The following is a 17618-nucleotide window of genomic DNA, read 5'->3' on the forward strand; positions in this document are numbered from 1 at the left end:
CGGCTGCCTTCGATACTGTGAACCATCAGATCCTCCTCTCCACCCTCTCCGAGTTGGGCATCTCCGGCGCGGCCCACGCTTGGATTGCGTCCTACCTGACAGGTCGCTCCTACCAGGTGGCGTGGCGAGAATCTGTCTCCTCACCACGCGCTCTCACCACTGGTGTCCCCCAGGGCTCTGTTCTAGGCCCTCTCCTATTCTCGCTATACACCAAGTCACTTGGCTCTGTCATAACCTCACATGGTCTCTCCTATCATTGCTATGCAGACGACACACAATTAATCTTCTCCTTTCCCCCTTCTGATGACCAGGTGGCGAATCGCATCTCTGCATGTCTGGCAGACATATCAGTGTGGATGACGGATCACCACCTCAAGCTGAACCTCGGCAAGACGGAGCTGCTCTTCCTCCCGGGGAAGGACTGCCCGTTCCATGATCTCGCCATCACGGTTGACAACTCCATTGTGTCCTCCTCCCAGAGCGCTAAGAACCTTGGCGTGATCCTGGACAACACCCTGTCGTTCTCAACTAACATCAAGGCGGTGGCCCGTTCCTGTAGGTTCATGCTCTACAACATCCGCAGAGTACGACCCTGCCTCACACAGGAAGCGGCGCAGGTCCTAATCCAGGCACTTGTCATCTCCCGTCTGGATTACTGCAACTCGCTGTTGGCTGGGCTCCTGCCTGTGCCATTAAACCCCTACAACTCATCCAGAACGCCGCAGCCCGTCTGGTGTTCAACCTTCCCAAGTTCTCTCACGTCACCCCGCTCCTCCACTCTCTCCACTGGCTTCCAGTTGAAGCTCGCATCCGCTACAAGACCATGGTGCTTGCCTACGGAGCTGTGAGGGGAACGGCACCTCAGTACCTCCAGGCTCTGATCAGGCCCTACACCCAAACAAGGGCACTGCGTTCATCCACCTCTGGCCTGCTCGCCTCCCTACCACTGAGGAAGTACAGTTCCCGCTCAGTTCGCTGCTCTGGCCCCCCAATGGTGGAACAAACTCCCTCACGACGCCAGGACACCGGAGTCAATCACCACCTTCCGGAGACACCTGAAACCCCACCTCTTTAAGGAATACCTAGGATAGGATAAGTAATCCTTCTCACCCCCCCCCCCCCTTTTAAGATTTAGATGCACTATTGTAAAGTGACTGTTCCACTGGATGTCATAAGGTGAATGCACCAATTTGTAAGTCGCTCTGGATAAGAGCGTCTGCTAAATGACTTAAATGTAAATGTAAATGTAACATTTCGATGGCAATAATAAATAGATATGCCGATAGTGGACAACCTTGTTTTACTCCTGTAGATAGTTTAAAACTTTCCGAGATGTAGCCATTATTTACTATTTTACACCTAGGGTTAATATACATAACAGTAACCCATTTTATAAGAGATTCCCCAAAATTGAAATATTCTAAGCATTTATATATAAACTCCAGTCGTACTTTATCAAAAGCCTTTTCAAAATCAGCTATGATTCCTTCCTTCCCAGGCATATTGCTACGATTTTTGCATCACAACCGTGAAGTGTAAGAGGTCTCCAATTTTTTTAAATGGACTGGATCTTTACATATACCACTTGGGTCCTGTTTCAGTAATAATGATATCAGACCTTGATGCGTGTCTGATAATCTACCATTTATATAGGAGTGGTTAAAACGGGCAGTGTTTGTCTATGGAGATTGCATGGCTGTATGCTCAATTGTATATACCTGTCAGCAACGGGTGTGGCTGAAATAGCTGAATCCACTAATTTGAAGGGGTATCCACATACTTTGTATATATAGTGTATCTTAAGATGAATGCACTAACTGTAAGTCGTTCTGGATAAAAGCATCTGCTAAATGACTAAAATGTCAAATCTAAATGTGTGTGTCTGTGTTTTACAGGGAACAGAGGTTGACGGGTATTCTGGTGTTTGTCCTAAATGGAGTCTCCATCTTCCTAGCTCCTGTCCTGCAGGTGAGTCAGTGAGAGAATGGGCTAACCGTCACATGCAGTGGGTGGTGTTGTGGAGGATTGTGTTAACCGGTATATTGTATTCCCCCAGTACATCCCCATGCCTGTTCTCTACGGTGTCTTCCTTTACATGGGAGTGGCCTCACTTGCTGGAATACAGGTACATTTCACGTGTGTGTGTGTGTGTGTTTGTTTATGTGCTTACTCACCCTCCTCCTCTTTCCTTCCTAGTTCTGGGAACGTATAAAGCTGTACCTGATGCCAGCCAAGCACCAGCCAGACTTCTCCTTCCTGCGTCATGTTCCTCTGAGGAGGGTTCACCTGTTCACCCTGGTCCAGATCATCTGTCTGGCTGTCCTCTGGATCCTCAAGTCTACTGTCGCTGCCATCATCTTCCCTGTCATGTCATGGTGTGTGTGTGTGTGTGTGTGTGTGTGTGTGTGTGTGTGTGTGTGTGTGTGTGTGTGTGTGTGTGTGTGTGTGTGTGTGTGTGTGTGTGTGTGTGTGTGTGTGTGTGTGTGTGTGTTGTGTGTTGCATCGATTGATGGGGATAACCTCTGTTTGTAGATCCTGGGTCTGATGGTGGTGCGTAAGATGATGGACCTGATGTTCTCTCAACATGACCTGGCCTGGCTGGACGACATCCTGCCGGAGAAAGACAAGAAGAAGGAGAAAGGGGGGAAGAAAAAGAAAGACAACAAAAAGACCAAAGCAGCAGCAGAGACGGAGAGCGACGAGGAGGTAAGAGACAAGGACTAGCAGAAACACACACACACACAGTATCAGGCTGACAGTGTGTTGTGGTGTGTAGGACTGGCTCCATCTGTTGTGTTGAGTGTGTTCTCTGACTAATATGTTTCTCCTTTCTCTGTCCCACAGTGTTGCTGAAAAGGCACTGTATAACACTTACTACTGTCTGTCTCATAGTCTGTCTCGACGTCTGTCTGTCTGTCTCGACGTCTGTCTGTCAGTCTGGACGTCTGTCTGTCTGTCGGTCTCGACGTCTGTCTGTCTCGACGTCTGTCTGTCTGAACGTCTGTCTGTCTGAACGTCTGTCTGTCTGAACGTCTGTCTGTCTTGATGTCTTTCTCCTTCCAACTTTCACCTGCATGGTTCAATCCTCTCTGTGTATTATTTAAGCATTTAATTGCACCATTTACTGTTTACACTGTATCCTGTGCATATAATGAATAAACTTTGATTTGATGGTTGTGATGTTTTGCTTCGATTTAAGCATGCAGATTGTGTGAGCGTGTGCGTTCATGTCCGAGTATATTTGGGGCATCATCCCTCACGCCTCTGTTGAGCCACTCCCCTGATGGTTCCTCCTGCACGCTGATTGGTTCCCCCCGGTTCCCCCCTCTGTCACTCAGCCCAAGACTCCCCTCCCTCCTCCAGTGAAGATACTCATGGACACCATAGACCTGCCTAAAGACCCTGACCCCTCTGTAACCCCACTCACTCAGCCCCCTGTCTCTGGCTGGGAGTAAACCTCTCTTTTGAGATTGACCAAAGGAGTGACAACTGTTGTTTGTATTACTGTGATGTCATTGTTGTGCGACAGATGGAGCAGCTAGATTGATGTTATGATGTTGTGAGACACTGATGGTTTTATTATTTTTTTTTGTCTTCCTTCTCTCCTACCTCACCTGATTCTTCACTCTGCCATTCAACCCTTCCTATCTCTGTGTGTGTGTGTGCGCATGTGCGTGCGTGTATGTATGCATATGTGTGTGTGTTTGCTTGTGTACATGTCTGTGTGTACAGGAGAAGAACGTTTACTCTAGTGTGAATCCTGATAACATTGAGCTGGACCGCAGGTACTGTGTGCTCAAACTGCACGTCCCCTACAGTGACCTGATACAACCTGCCATCACACACACCGACTGAGGAGTACATGGCCAGCAGGACCACAACTACACACACACACACAACTACACACACACACACACTTCACTTGAAGGCATTCAGTTGTACAACTGACTAGGTATCCCCCTTTTCCTTCTGTACAATTACCGACACATGCTAGGAACCATTTAGCAAAGTTCCATTCACTATTAGCATTCTTTAGCACTGTTGTCACCTAAACACTTTATACACATAGAATTTCATATAAATATATACAAATATTCCATAAACTGTAGATATGATGTGATATTTAACATATAAACATATGTCTATTAGATTCAGTTGGATAGTAGTTATTGTATTATAAGTGTGTTATGCAACACCTTTACTCGTAAACATTGTATAAATCACTGTAGTGTCTGGTAGACATACCCAGACACATGGATCACATGCCATTCTGAACCTTAAGTCTACTGTCCAAAGCTGTTGGAGCATAAATCGCAGTGTGTGGACTGAGTCTTCTCTTCGTTCAAAATATTCTCTGAGCTCCAGCACCTACTCAAACCACTGGATGTTGTGTGTGTAATGTTTTTCTCTGCTATACTTTGGCCCTACTGTAGATGTGTTTGTGAGGGCAGACTGACAGTTGTTCAAATACCACAGCCCATGCACCTGAAAGCAAGGCAGAAGTAGTTTTTGTGTGTTTGTTTGTTTTGATGATGTCTTCCATGTGTTATTTATTCACCGTGTGCTGTGTGGTTTGTGGCAGCAACCTCTGTTGTACTAATGTAAAGACTCCTCTGAAGGCATAGTTGGCGAAGGAAGAGTTGTAATGTTATAGTAATACAATATTATTATTATTGAAAAAAAAAAGTATTTCAACCCCTTTTTCTCCTCAATTTCGTGATAACCAATTACGATCTTGTCTCATCGCTGCAACTCCCCAACGGGCTTGGTAGAGGAGAAGGTCGAGTCATGCGTTCTCCGAAACATGACCCGCCAAACTTCGCTTCTAAACACCCGCCCGTTTAACCCGGAAGCCAGCTGCACGGAGAAAACACCGTTCAACTGTCAGCCTGCAGGCGCCCGGCCCGCCACAAGGAGTCGCTAGAGCGCAATGAGCCAAATAACCCCCCCCCCCCGGTCAAACCCTCCCCTAACCCGGACGATGCTGGGCCACTGTGCCACTCGGTAGGCAGTAATACAATATTATAATACAATGTTAGTCTGACATCTGAGGGGTGGTGGTTGTCAGGAGTTCATTGGAGACACAATTCAGACCTGATCATTTACATATTTTATATTTTGGAATTATAAGACTTCTCTGATCTACAATGGGACAGTCATCCTCCCCCTTGTCAGTCCCAGCTGGTTTTGTCAGCCACTGCTCTCTCAAGACAAGTGAATTCTGGACCCATGTGATTGTCTGGGACAATCAATGTTTGTCTGAGAAATACAGAAATAGGTATTTGATTACCAGTACATATAGGTCATGAACCTGCTGCAGTACAGTAAGTCTAGTCTGTCTCACCTTCACCCCTTTTCACCTCACCCCGTTTCACCTCACCTCATCCCGTTTCACCTCACCTCACCCCGTTTCACCTCACCTCACCCCCCTTCACCTTACCTCACCCCCCTTCACCTTACCTCACCCCCCTTCACCTTACCTCACCCCCCTTCACCTCGCCCTTCACCTCACCTCGCCCCCAACCCAATCCGTTTACTTTTTGTCACCGTTCAAACTCACATCCTCCTCCAAATCTTTCTAACTACCCCATAACGTTCTTCTCCCGCTCTGTGTGTGTGTGTCTGTGTGCACGCACGTGTTCGTGCATGTGTGTCTGTTTTCCCCTTTGTAGTAATGTGTGCTCTTGCTCGTGTCAGTTAACACATTCTTGTCTGCATTGTAGTTCAGGGAGTATTGTTGAGAAGTGTGAAACTGTTTGTTTGTGCTCACGAGACTGATTGCCTGTGCTCGTGACAGTGCATGTGTGTGTGTGTAACCTGGGCTGTTCCACCTGACTGTTCCTCCCTCAGAATTACTCTGCACCTGAAGATCTGCCCCCCCCCCCCCCCCCCCACTCCCAGGTGAGCCTTACCCCCGGATCATCATCACGCCCTCCTGTTTCCCAGTTTGACATCCAGGTGGAGTCTGAATACAAGGAGTCTGACCTCTACCCACTGGGTCATGACCTTTACCCCAGCATTAACCCCTGCCCTCTGAATGGCCGCTACCTGACCTCTAAGACTCAACGAGACCAGTACCAATACAAAAACCCACACTCTCATCCCTATGATGTAGGCAGTGAAACCTTGCTGTAGGTTGACAGCACATAGACACACAGACACATATAACCAGTTGCGAAATCCTCAAAACTATACAAGACTACAGGTTCTCTCCAGTTTATATGAATAAGAATTTCCTTTTAACCCGAGGTACCTATCAGTTATTATAAGAAGACAGACAAAGTATAACTTTTATATATTCAGTGCCCCTGCCCATTACAACAATTTAGTACATCAACAAAAAAGAAACAACAAAAACTATATTAATTACTTGATCGCAAATGTATCTGTACAATTATAAAAAATGAAGAAAAAATATAGAAATATAGAAACGTGAGCACTGTGATAATAATGGTTTAAAAATGACTGATGTATTGTTTATTGCATTTACTAGGTATTTTGTTTTCAGTGCATTCACCTTTATGAATTTATGTGTATAAATGACTGTTGGATAAAGTGAGATACTAATATCAGAGTGTACTTACTTTGGATTGTAAAGATTTACAAATGCATGTTAATAAAATAGTATTAAAAAACCTTGTAGTCGAAAGTTTGTGTGAAATCTTTTATCCTGGAGCATTTATCCTTTAACATGTAAACAACCTAACATATTTTTCAGGAAAAAAATAACAACCTTTCAACTGGCATACAAGAAAAGATCATACAAATTCTTTAAAAAGTTGATTCCTGGACTTCCTGACAGGCCGACCCCAGGTGGTGACCCCAGGTAGTGGGGGTAGGAAACATCTCCTCCACCAGGCTGTCCCTTAACACTGGGGCCCCACAGGGTTGTGTGCTTAGTCCCCTCCTGTACTTCCTGTTCACCCACGACTGTGTGGCCACAAAAGACACCAACAGCATTATCAAGTTCGCTGTCAACAAGACAGGGGTAGGCCTGATCACCGGCGATGATGAGTCAGCCTACAGGGAGGAGGTCAGTGACCTGGCAGTGAGGTGCCGGAGCAACAACCTCTCCCTCAATGTCAGCAAGACCAAGGAGGTGATCGTGGACGACAGGAATTGGGGAGGGCGACCACGCCCCCATCCACATTGACGAGGTGGCAGTGGAGCAGATAGACAGCTTCAAGTTCCTCTGTGTCCAAATAACTAAAGACCTAAAATGGTCCAAACACATGCTCAGTCGTGAAGAAGGCGCGACAGTGCTTTGGCATGGGTCCTTAAATCATGAAAAGGTTCTACCATTGAGAGCATATTGATTGGCTGCATCACTGCTTGGTTTGCCAATAGCACCACCCTCGATAGCACTACAGATGGTTGTATGGACAGCCCAGTACATAACTGGGGCTGAGCTCCCTGCCATCCAAGACCTCTATATCAGACAGTGTAAAAAGAAGGCCTGGAAAATCGTCAAACACCCCAACCTCTCAAGCCATAGACTATTTTGTTAGCTGCCGCATGACAAGAGAAGTCTGACACCAACAGGCTCTTGAACAGCTTCTATCCCCAAGAAATACAAATCAAATCAAATCCAATTTATTTATATAGCCCTTTGTACATCAGCTGATATCTCAAAGTGCTGTACAGAAACCCAGCCTAAAACCCCAAACAGCAAGCAATGCAGGTGTAGAAGCACGGTGGCTAGGAAGGCCAAAACCTAGGAAGAAACCTAGAGAGGAACCAGGCTATGAGGGGTGGCCAGTCCTCTTCTGGCTGTGCCGGGTGGAGATTTTAACCTCATAGTCCACCAATACCGGATCCGGGTTCGTGACTACGGCTCAAGCTCATTAGCATAACGCACAATGCGAAAAAATATTCCTAAAAATATTTAACCTCCACACATTAACAAGTAAAATAGCTCAAATGAAAGATAAACAAGTTGTTTATCTACCCAGCAAGTCAGATTTCTAAAATGTTTTACGGCGAAAACATAGCACATATTTATGTCAAACCACCACCACAGACATAGCTCATTTGCATAGCCAAGTAGGAAAAAGTATGCAATCAACAAACGCAGGATTAAAAGAAAAATAATTTCACTAACCTTTTGAAATCTTCATCAGATGACAGTAATATAACATGTTACACAGTACATTCATTTTTTTTCAATAATCTGCAATATATATCCATAAATCTCTGTTTACAATGATGCATCGTTCAAAAAATGCTACTAAAATGTCAGGAGAAATGCCGATAGCTCCGGCAGATAACGTCAGCTAACAAGGAATACACATAAAAAACTTTGACTAAATATGCATGTTTTACATATGTATAGGAAGATACACTTCTTCTAAATGCAATCGCTGTGTTACATTTATTTTTAACGTTACAGGTTGCGTTCACTAGGCTATACTAGGAGTCGGCGCTCCAAAATTAGCATTATCGTTCCTCTATCTTGGAGTCGACAGAAACCCAAATTTACCACATAAATATTCCCTTACCTTTGCTGTTCTTCCATCAAAAGACCTGGAAGGGATTATACTTACCAAACCAGCGTTTAGTTTTCAAGTCTGTGTCTTTCGGTTCTCAAAATAGCCACATTTCTGTCGAAATGTAGGCAAAATTCAAGTGGATGCGCACCAAAACGTCGAAATTACATATTATATGTCGAGTAAACTTGTCAAACTATGTTCATAATGAAGCTTTAACATGTTACAAAGGTGCACAGAAATCGTGAGGACGAATAGAAACACACACGTCGTTTAATCGATCCTGAAGAAAATACATCACCCGGCCAGAGCGCGCGTAACAGTCACCTTTTTTTTCGCTTGGCCGAGAGGTTTCGGCTCGCTCAAACTCCCGTGAGCGCGCAATTCTCACAATGAGAAGCCCCATTGAAAGCAGGCTTCGCGCTGAACACGTACAGACTGTTCCCAGAGCGGTAGCTGTTTGGGAAGTGAGTGTGAGATGACGTCAAAGTTGGGCCAACTTTTTCCATGACAAGAGAGCATTTGGGAGAATGCATGCCCTGAGAGTTCTGCTTTACACAGAGACAACATTTAAACGGTTTTAGAAGCTTTAGAGTGTTTTCTATTCGATAATATTTTTTATATGCATATATTAGCAATTTTGGGGAAAAATATTTTCAGTTTACTATGGGCACGGACTTTCTCCAACAGGGGCAGTATAGAGCAAGAGTTCTAAGAGGATAACAGAACATGGTCAAGATGTTCAAATGTTCATAAATGACCAGCATGGTCAAATAATAATAATCACAGTTGTTGTCGAGGGTGCAGCAAGTTAGCACCTCAGGGGTAAATGTCAGTTGGCTTTTCATAGCCGATCATTAAAAGTATCTCTACCACTCCTGCTGTCTCTAGAGAGTTGAAAACAGCAGGTCTGGGACAGGTAGCACGTCCGGTGAACAGGTCAGGATTCCATAGCCGCAGGCAGAACAGTTGAAACTGGAGCAGCAGCACGGCCAGGTGGACTGGGGACAGCAAGGAGTCATCATGCCAGGTAGTCCTGAGGCATGGTCCTAGGGCTCAGGTCCTCCGAGAGAGAGAAAGAAAGAAAGAAAAAAAAAGAGAGAGCATACTTAAATTCACACAGGACACCGGATAAGACAGGAGAAGAACTCCAGATATAACAAACTGACCCTAGCCCCCCGACACATAAACTACTGCAGCATAAATACAGGAGGCTGAGTCAGGAGGGGTCAGGAGACACTGTGGCCCCATCCGATGATACCCCCGGACAGGGCCAAACAGGAAGGATATAACCCCACCCACTTTGCCAAAGCACAGCCCCCACACCACTAGAGGGATATCTTCAACCACCAACTTACCATCCTGAGACAAGGCCGAGTATAGCCCACAAAGATCTCTGCCACGGCACAACCCAAGAGGGGCGCCAACCCAGACAGGAAGATCACATCAGTGACTCAACCCACTCAAGTGACGCACCCCTCCGAGGGACGGCATGAAAGAGCACCAGTAAGCCAGTGTCTCAGCCCCTGTAATAGGGTTAGAGGCAGAGAATCCCAGTGGAAAGAGGGGAACCGGCCAGGTAGAGACAGCAAGGGCGGTTCGTTGCTCCAGAGCCTTTCCGTTCACCTTCAAACTCCTGGGTCAGACTACACTCAATCATATGACCCACTGAAGAGATAAGTCTTCAGTAAAGACTTAACCTCTTGCTCCTACCTGGCACGCAGGCGTCCCATCTAGAGCTCTGGAAATGCAAATGCACTACGCTAAATGCTAATAGTATTAGTTAAAACTCAAACGTTCATTAAAATACACATGCAGGGTATTGAATTAAAGCTACACTCGTTGTGAATACAGGCAACAAGTCAGATTTTTAAAATGCTTTTCGGCGAAAGCATGAGAAGCTATTATCTGATAGCATGTAACACCCCAAAAGACCTGCAGGGGACGTAAACAAAATAATTAGCATATTCGGCGCTACACAAACCGCACAATAAAATATAAAACATTCATTACCTTTGACCATCTTCTTTGTTGGCACTCCTAGATGTCCCATAATCACTATTGGGTCTTTTTTTTCGATTAAATCGGTCCATATATAGCCTAGATATCGATCTATGAAGACTGTGTGATAAACGGAAAAAAATAGCGTTTCATAACGTAAGGTCATTTTTTAAAATTCAAAAAGTCGACGATAAACTTTCACAAAACACTTCGAAATACTTTTGTAATGCAACTTTAGGTATTAGTACACGTTAATAAGCGATAAAATTCATCAGGAGGCGATGTAAATTCTATAGGTTGTCCGTCTCGAAAAAATGTCTGGAGAGAGCTCGACCAAAACATCCGGTCGGAGACCGGAGGGAATCGGTTCCCTTGATTCGGTTTGACCAAGAATCAAAGCTGAATCAAATGACAAGACTCTAGACATCGTGCTGTAGGCACTGCAACCTCGGCCTCATTTAATTCGATTCACTTTGAACAATTCCTGGAAGTAGCGCAAGGATATTTATTTCCATTTTCAGTGATCAGGTTTTCCTGCACTTTTCGATGAAACGCACGTTCTGTTATAGTCACAGCCGTGATTTAACCTGTTTTATAAACGTCTGAGTGTTTTCTATCCACACATACTAATCATATGCATATACTATATTCCTGGCCTGAGTAGCAGGGCGCTGAAATGTTGCGCGATTTTTAACAGAATGTTCGAAAAAGTAGAGGGTCGACTTAACAGGTTAAAGGTTGAGCCCGAGTTTGCATCTCTCACATGGGTAGGCAGACCGTTCCATATAAATGGAGCTCTATAGGAGAAAGTTCTGCCTCCAGCTGTTTGCTTAGAAATTCTAGGGACAATTAGGAGGCTTGCGTCTTGTGACTGTAGCGTACGTGTAGGTACGTACGGCAGGACCAAATCAGAGAGATAGGTAGGAGCAAGCCCATGTAATGCTTTGTAGGTTAGCAGTAAAACCTTGAAATCAGCCCTTGCCTTGACAGGAAGCCAGTGTAAGGAGGCTAGCACTGGAGTAAAATTATAAAATTGTTTGGTTCTAGTCAGGATTCTAGCAGCCGTATTTAGCACTAACTGAAGTATATTTAGTGCTTTATCCGGGTAGCCGGAAAGTAAAGCATTGCAGTAGTCTAACCTGGAAGTAACAAAAGCGTGGATACATTTTTCTGCAACATTTTTGGACAGAAAGTTTCTGATTTTTGCAATGTTACATAGATGGAAAAAAGCTGTCCTTGAAACAGTCTTGATATGTTCGTCAAAAGAGAGATCAGGGTCCAGAGTAATGCCGAGGTCCTTCGCAGTTCTATTTGAGACGACTGTACAACTATTAAGATTAATTGTCAGATTCAACAGAAGATCTCTTTGTTTCTTGGGACCTAGAACAAGCATCTCTGTTTTGTCCGAGTTTAAAAGCAGAAAGTTTGAAGCCATCCACTTCCTTATGTCTGAAACACAGGCTTCTAACGAGCGCAATTTTGGGGCTTCACCTTGTTTCATTGAAATGTACAGCTGTGTGTCATCCGCATAGCAGTGAAAGTTAATGTTATGTTTTCGAATGACAACCCCAAGAGGTAAAATATATCGTGAAAACAATAGTGGTTCTAAAAAGGAACCTTGAGGAACACCAAAATGTACAGTTGATTTGTCAGAGGACAAACCATTCACAGAGACAAACTGATATCATTCCGACAGATAAGATCTAAACCAGAACAGAACTTGTCCGTGTAGACCAATTTGGGTTTCCAATCTCTTCAAAAGAATGTGGTGATCGATGGTATCAAAAGCAGCACTAAGGTCCAGGAGCACGAGGACAGATGCAGAGCCTCGGTCTGATGCCATTAAAAGGTCATTTACCACCTTCACAAGTGCAGTCTCAGTGCTATGATGGGGTCTAAAACCAGACTGAAGCATTTCGTATACATTGTTTGTCTTCAGGAAGGCAGTGAGTGAGTTGCTGCGCAACAGCCTTTTCTAACATTTTTGAGAGGAATGGAAGATTCGATATAGGCCGATAGTTTTTCGTATTTTCTGGGTCAAGGTTTGGCTTTTTCAAGAGATGCTTTATTACTGCCACTTTTAGTGAGTTTGGTACACATCCGGTGGATAGAGAGCCGTTTATTATGTTCAACATAGGAGGGCTAAGCACAGGAAGCAGCTCTTTCAGTAGTTTAGTTTAGAATAGGGTCCAGTATGCAGCTTGAAGGTTCAGAGGCCATGATTATTGTCATCATTGTGTCAAGAGATATAGTACTAAAACACTTGAGTGTCTCGATCCTAGGTCCTGGCAGAGTTGTGCAGACTCAGGACAACTGAGCTTTGAAGGAATACGCAGATTTAAAGAGGAGTCTGTCATTTGTTTTCTAATAATCATGATCTTTTCCTCAAAGACGTTCATTAATTTATTACTGCTGAAGTGAAAGCCATCCTCACTTGGGGAATACTGCTTTTTAGTTAGCTTTGCGACAGTATTTTCTTCAATTAAGTTGGAAAAATCGGATGATCAAGCAGCAGTAAGGGCTCTTCGATACTGCACGGTACTGTCTTTCCAAGCTTGTCGGAAGACTTCCAGTTTGGTGTGGCGCCATTTCTGTTACAATTTTACAACTGATATAAAGCTAACAAAATAGCGACACGGACCGAGTTGTGTCTTGTATCCTTATGGACCTTTTATTTCAGTACTTGCACTGTCTCTATACACACTCACAGGGCCCTACTCACTCCATCATTTGCTCACTCACACTTAATATGCACATACATTTATACCGACTCTACCCACCTGCATACCCACTCACATGCAAGCTGCTGCTACTCTGACTATCTTACATCCAGTTGCCTAGTTCCCTTACCCCTGTACATATCTACCTCCATCACCCCAGGATCCCTGCACATGTAAATATGGTATTGGAACTGACTTTCTAAATATTTCCTGTATATAGTATGCTTACTTACTTTTATGTATATTTTATATTTATTTCTCATGTGCTTTTTCTAATAATAAATAGTTATTGATTATTTAATTGTTGGGTTTTGAGTTTGCAAGAAAGGCATTTCATAGTACTTGTGCATGTGACATTAAAACTTGAAACTTGAGCTCTGTGAGACATTCATAGCGATGGGGGCAGATATTTTGATCAAGAGAGACCTTTAGAAAATATGCACATTTTCTCTAACATTAAACATACACATATGTATTTTACAGTTATAAGAAAGGTTAAATCTCACAGTTAGTCGTTTCAAATTTTGATTATGCTATATTTAGAAAGCATATAAGTCATTTCAAGCATTCATACAGTTTTGTTGAATAATAAATACATCATATAAAATATTTCAGATTTTCATATTTGTACTTTATTCTTGAGCATGTGTTCTTAAAAGTGACTACAGCTCATCAATGTATAACTATTTTTACCAGAAAGGTGAGACTTTAACCTTTCTTGGAGTATGCAGCATTACAAATGGTTGTTCATGGCCCTCTCATGATAAATAATTACTTTGGAGGATTAGGTAGATTACAATTTCGATTACATTTAACTGGTGAACAAGTCTACGTCGTGAAAATCCCAAAAGTTAAAAAAACAAACATTTAATGACGTTGTTGTAGATGACGTCATTGTCATATTACATTACACTCCCTTCTGATTTGCCAGAAAGCATCCCTATTTCCGGTTTGTGATCCAAACACTTATCCGTTTTGAGCCGAAAGAACTGTAGCCAGACTGATAGACGACAACCATCATAGGAGAAATGGCAGAGTTCACGGATAAATTCAGCTCTTTCACCATGACGCAGTTAAACGAGTTACTTGAAGACGATGAAAAGTTAAATTCTATTGTCAAAGAAATGAACGAGGTAAGTTCCCTTTGTGTTTTACTAACGTCAGCTGGCTATCCCTAGTAACGCTAGCTAGCATCAACATATCTAGGCAGCTGTGCACTTATGACTGTTGTCAGGCAGTCCTTCATTCACAACTTCCTTTCTAGATGCAAACATGTTTCGCATTGAGCAAGCTCATCAACATCCGCCTCGTTGCCACAACTGAGAAGCTTGCTCCTTGTACTGTACTCAACATTTGGATGTTTAGTGGATGCTCATGCTGTTTCCATATTTGTATTTTCTAATCAGTTTCGACAATAACCCTGTTTGTGTACATATGCCACAAATGGCAGTGTCATTGTTTGGCATTAGGCCACAAATGCCATCTGATTCCCATTATTGCATAAGTAATGGACACACCCGGGTTTAGGAACAGATTTGAAATGATCTGGTTTGTTTTGTTTCCTGTTCTATGAACAGGATCCGCACAAGACAAGCCAGTCATCAGCTATGTGGAAGGTGTTAAAAGTTGGAAGAGGTTTTCCTATTGACTAACCTAGGCGGAGGAGTCCATATTTCAGTGCAGCACACCTCTTTAGCCAACATTCTGATGCATTGAGCACACACCACTGCACAGATTGTAACAAAGGTCGATGCTTAACCAAGAAGCAACCCCTCACAGCGTATTGACATTTGGTTATGTCAGTGTTCTTTCAGACATGTGTGCAGCATTCATTCTGACACTGGTATTTTGTGCCTCATCTCTCTCCATCTCTCGCTAGCCTTGTCTAGTTTAGGTATTAGGAAAGCTCAACTTGCTTTTGGCTTCTTCACCTTCTGTATATTCATGTATGTGGCTTATGCAAGACTCCCCACCATGGCGCTGTGACGTTGGTGGAACTGTTAGTCCTTACCCACCAATGTGGAAATAGCTTTACAGGAACAGCCTGTGAGCAGAGATACAAATCTGGTTGCGGCTGGAGAGCTGTCTAGTGCCTGTCTTCCAGGGCTGGTGCCAGCATGGCAGCATCTAATCCCTCCCGACCATGTTATTTATGATTCATTATAGCCTAGTTCATTAGTACTGATATCTTGATTGAGTGCTGTGTTTTAGCTGGAACCCAACTTATTTATTGGCCCGCCGACATTGGCCTTTTACCTCTATCAGTATCGGACAATAATTCTGTCGATAACCGATATTCAATAGGATGAAAAGGGGGAAGCTCATGCTGATCTGAACACTTGCGGACATTTTCATGTCATTATTTGTCACGATGTAAGTAATCAACATTTGAAGCATATTTGTTGGACAATTGCTTTTTTGGATTGTATTTTTGGAGAATTCGGTGTGTAAAAATGTCACTTTCATTTCCCTGCTGTAAAACAGTATATTGGCAGTCGGCAGATATATCAGTAAGTTTTGCTCCCCCAAGATTGGGGTATCGGTCCCAAAAAAACATATTGGTTTCCCTGCCCTTAGTGATAAGAGCTCTGCTTTCTGCTGTGGAGTCCTGTAGATATAATAGCCTATGGGGTCCTATTTCAGGTATTTCACATCTGTTTGTAGGCTTGGTGAAAGGGATTATAAATAATCACTGTCCTCCATAAAAATATACTCATATTTAATCACCAGAGGTTAGGTTTTGAGCTGGTTTGTCGCTGGCCTATAGGCCTACTCTACACATCACAGTCTGGGGGTCAGTCAGTCTCTGTCTGTGTGTATTGTCTCAAGTACTAACTCACCTTCCCTCTTCCTGTGTGTGTCTGTCTGTGTATTTGTCTCTGTGTTAGATGTGTGAGGTGCAGCAGGTGAAAGAGCTGACCCTGGTCAGTAACATCAGTCTGGCAGAACAGAACCTCCAACTGCAGCCCAGTCTGGACCTTCAGAAGAACCAGCTCACCTCACGCTACCGCCACCTACAGGAGCTCTATGACAACTACCAGCTACGCAAGTCCACACTCTGTAAGACCGCTAAACAGGTCCACACTACCAAGTCCACACTCTGTAAGAGTCCTAGCAAGTCCACACTTGATGAGACACCAAGCTAGTCCACACTACTAAGGACAGTGTGCCTGTATACCAGTCTCTTTCTGTCTACATCTCACTCAGTGCACTCTGCTATCTGAAAGACCAGTCTTTCTCTCTCTGTGTTGGTAGCTGACTGTTCTCTACATGTCTGTCTGGTCGAGCCAGTTCAGTCACTTGTTGTTCCTAGATACTGCTCCTCTGTCAGTCGGGTTGTTCTAGATACTGCCCCTCTGTCAGTCGGGTTGTTCTAGATACTGCTCCTCTGTCAGTGGGGTTGTTCTAGATACTGCTCCTCTGTCAGTGGGGTTGTTCTAGATACTGCTCCTCTGTCAGTGGGGTTGTTCTAGATACTGCTCCTCTGTCAGTGGGGTTGTTCTAGATACTGCTCCTCTGTCAGTCGGGTTGTTCTAGATACTGCTCCTCTGTCAGTGGGGTTGTTCTAGATACTGCTCCACTGTCAGTGGGGTTGTTCTAGATACTGCTCCACTGTCAGTGGGGTTGTTCTAGATACTGCTCCACTGTCAGTGGGGTTGTTCTAGATACTGCTCCACTGTCAGTGGGGTTGTTACTGGATACTGGTCCTCTGTCAGTGGGGTTGTTACTGGATACTGGTCCTCTGTCAGTGGGGTTGTTACTGGATACTGGTCCTCTGTCAGGGGGGTTGTTACTGGATACTGGTCCTCTGTCAGTGTGGGGTTGTTACTGGATACTGGTCCTCTGTCAGTGTGGTTGTTACTGGATACGGGTCCTCTGTCAGGGGGAGGTTGTTACTGGATACTGGTCCTCTGTCAGTGGGCTTGTTACTGAATACTGGTCCTCTGTCAGTCAGGTTGTTACTGGATACTGGTCCTCTGTCAGTGGGGTTGTTACTGGATACTGGTCCTCTGTCAGTGGGGTTATTACTGGATACTGGTCCTCTGTCAGTCAGGTTGTTACTGGATACTGGTCCTCTGTCAGTGGGGTTGTTACTGGATACTGGTCCTCTGTCAGTGTGGGGTTGTTACTGGATACTGGTCCTCTGTCAGTGTGGTTGTTACTGGATACGGGTCCTCTGTCAGGGGGGGGTTGTTACTGGATACTGGTCCTCTGTCAGTGGGCTTGTTACTGAATACTGGTCCTCTGTCAGTCAGGTTGTTACTGGATACGGGTCCTCTGTCAGGGGGTGGGGTTGCTACTGGATACTGGTCCTCTGTCAGTGGGCTTGTTACTGAATACTGGTCCTCTGTCAGTCAGGTTGTTACTGGATACTGGTCCTCTGTCAGGGGGGTTGTTACTGGATACTGGT

At 44.2% G+C, this 17618-nt stretch overlaps 3 protein-coding genes across 5 annotated transcripts in view; all 3 read left to right on the top strand.

The window, feature by feature from the left end:
• LOC118373301 (electrogenic sodium bicarbonate cotransporter 4-like) overlaps positions 1-2346 on the top strand; it is a 43576-nt gene extending 41230 nt beyond the window's left edge. The window contains exons 22-23 of one of the 2 annotated variants that reach the window (XR_008143106.1): positions 1896-2125; positions 2197-2276. Coding sequence is in view for 1 of the 2 variants with exons in the window: in XM_052525507.1 (XP_052381467.1) it covers positions 1896-1968; positions 2057-2212 (229 nt within the window). In the remaining variant the exon portion in view is untranslated. Of the gene's footprint in view, positions 1-1895 lie in introns of both variants that reach the window. The other variant, XM_052525507.1, reaches the window with a different exon arrangement.
• Positions 2347-2517: 171 nt separating this feature from the next.
• On the top strand, positions 2518-5887 carry LOC127931805 (electrogenic sodium bicarbonate cotransporter 1-like). Of its 2 annotated transcripts, none has more exons than XR_008143107.1 (2): positions 2518-2706; positions 2845-5887. XR_008143107.1 is itself a non-coding variant. In XM_052525516.1 (2 exons), the coding sequence occupies exons 1-2, from the start codon at positions 2545-2547 to the stop codon at positions 3853-3855; spliced, it is 285 nt and encodes a 94-aa protein (XP_052381476.1). In that variant the 5' UTR covers positions 2518-2544; the 3' UTR covers positions 3856-5887. The 2 variants fall into 2 exon arrangements, 1 of the variants encoding a protein (XP_052381476.1); XM_052525516.1 differs by having other exon boundaries at positions 3733-5887.
• Positions 5888-14192: 8305 nt separating this feature from the next.
• LOC127931804 (vacuolar protein sorting-associated protein 37B-like) lies at positions 14193-16906 on the top strand. Its single transcript, XM_052525514.1, has 2 exons — positions 14193-14340; positions 16096-16906. The coding sequence occupies exons 1-2, from the start codon at positions 14236-14238 to the stop codon at positions 16351-16353; spliced, it is 363 nt and encodes a 120-aa protein (XP_052381474.1). The 5' UTR covers positions 14193-14235; the 3' UTR covers positions 16354-16906.
• The last annotated feature ends 712 nt before the right edge of the window (positions 16907-17618 follow it).

The sequence above is a fragment of the Oncorhynchus keta genome, chromosome 9 (genome assembly GCF_023373465.1).
Source record: "Oncorhynchus keta strain PuntledgeMale-10-30-2019 chromosome 9, Oket_V2, whole genome shotgun sequence".
NCBI classification, from domain to species: Eukaryota; Metazoa; Chordata; class Actinopteri; order Salmoniformes; family Salmonidae; genus Oncorhynchus; species Oncorhynchus keta.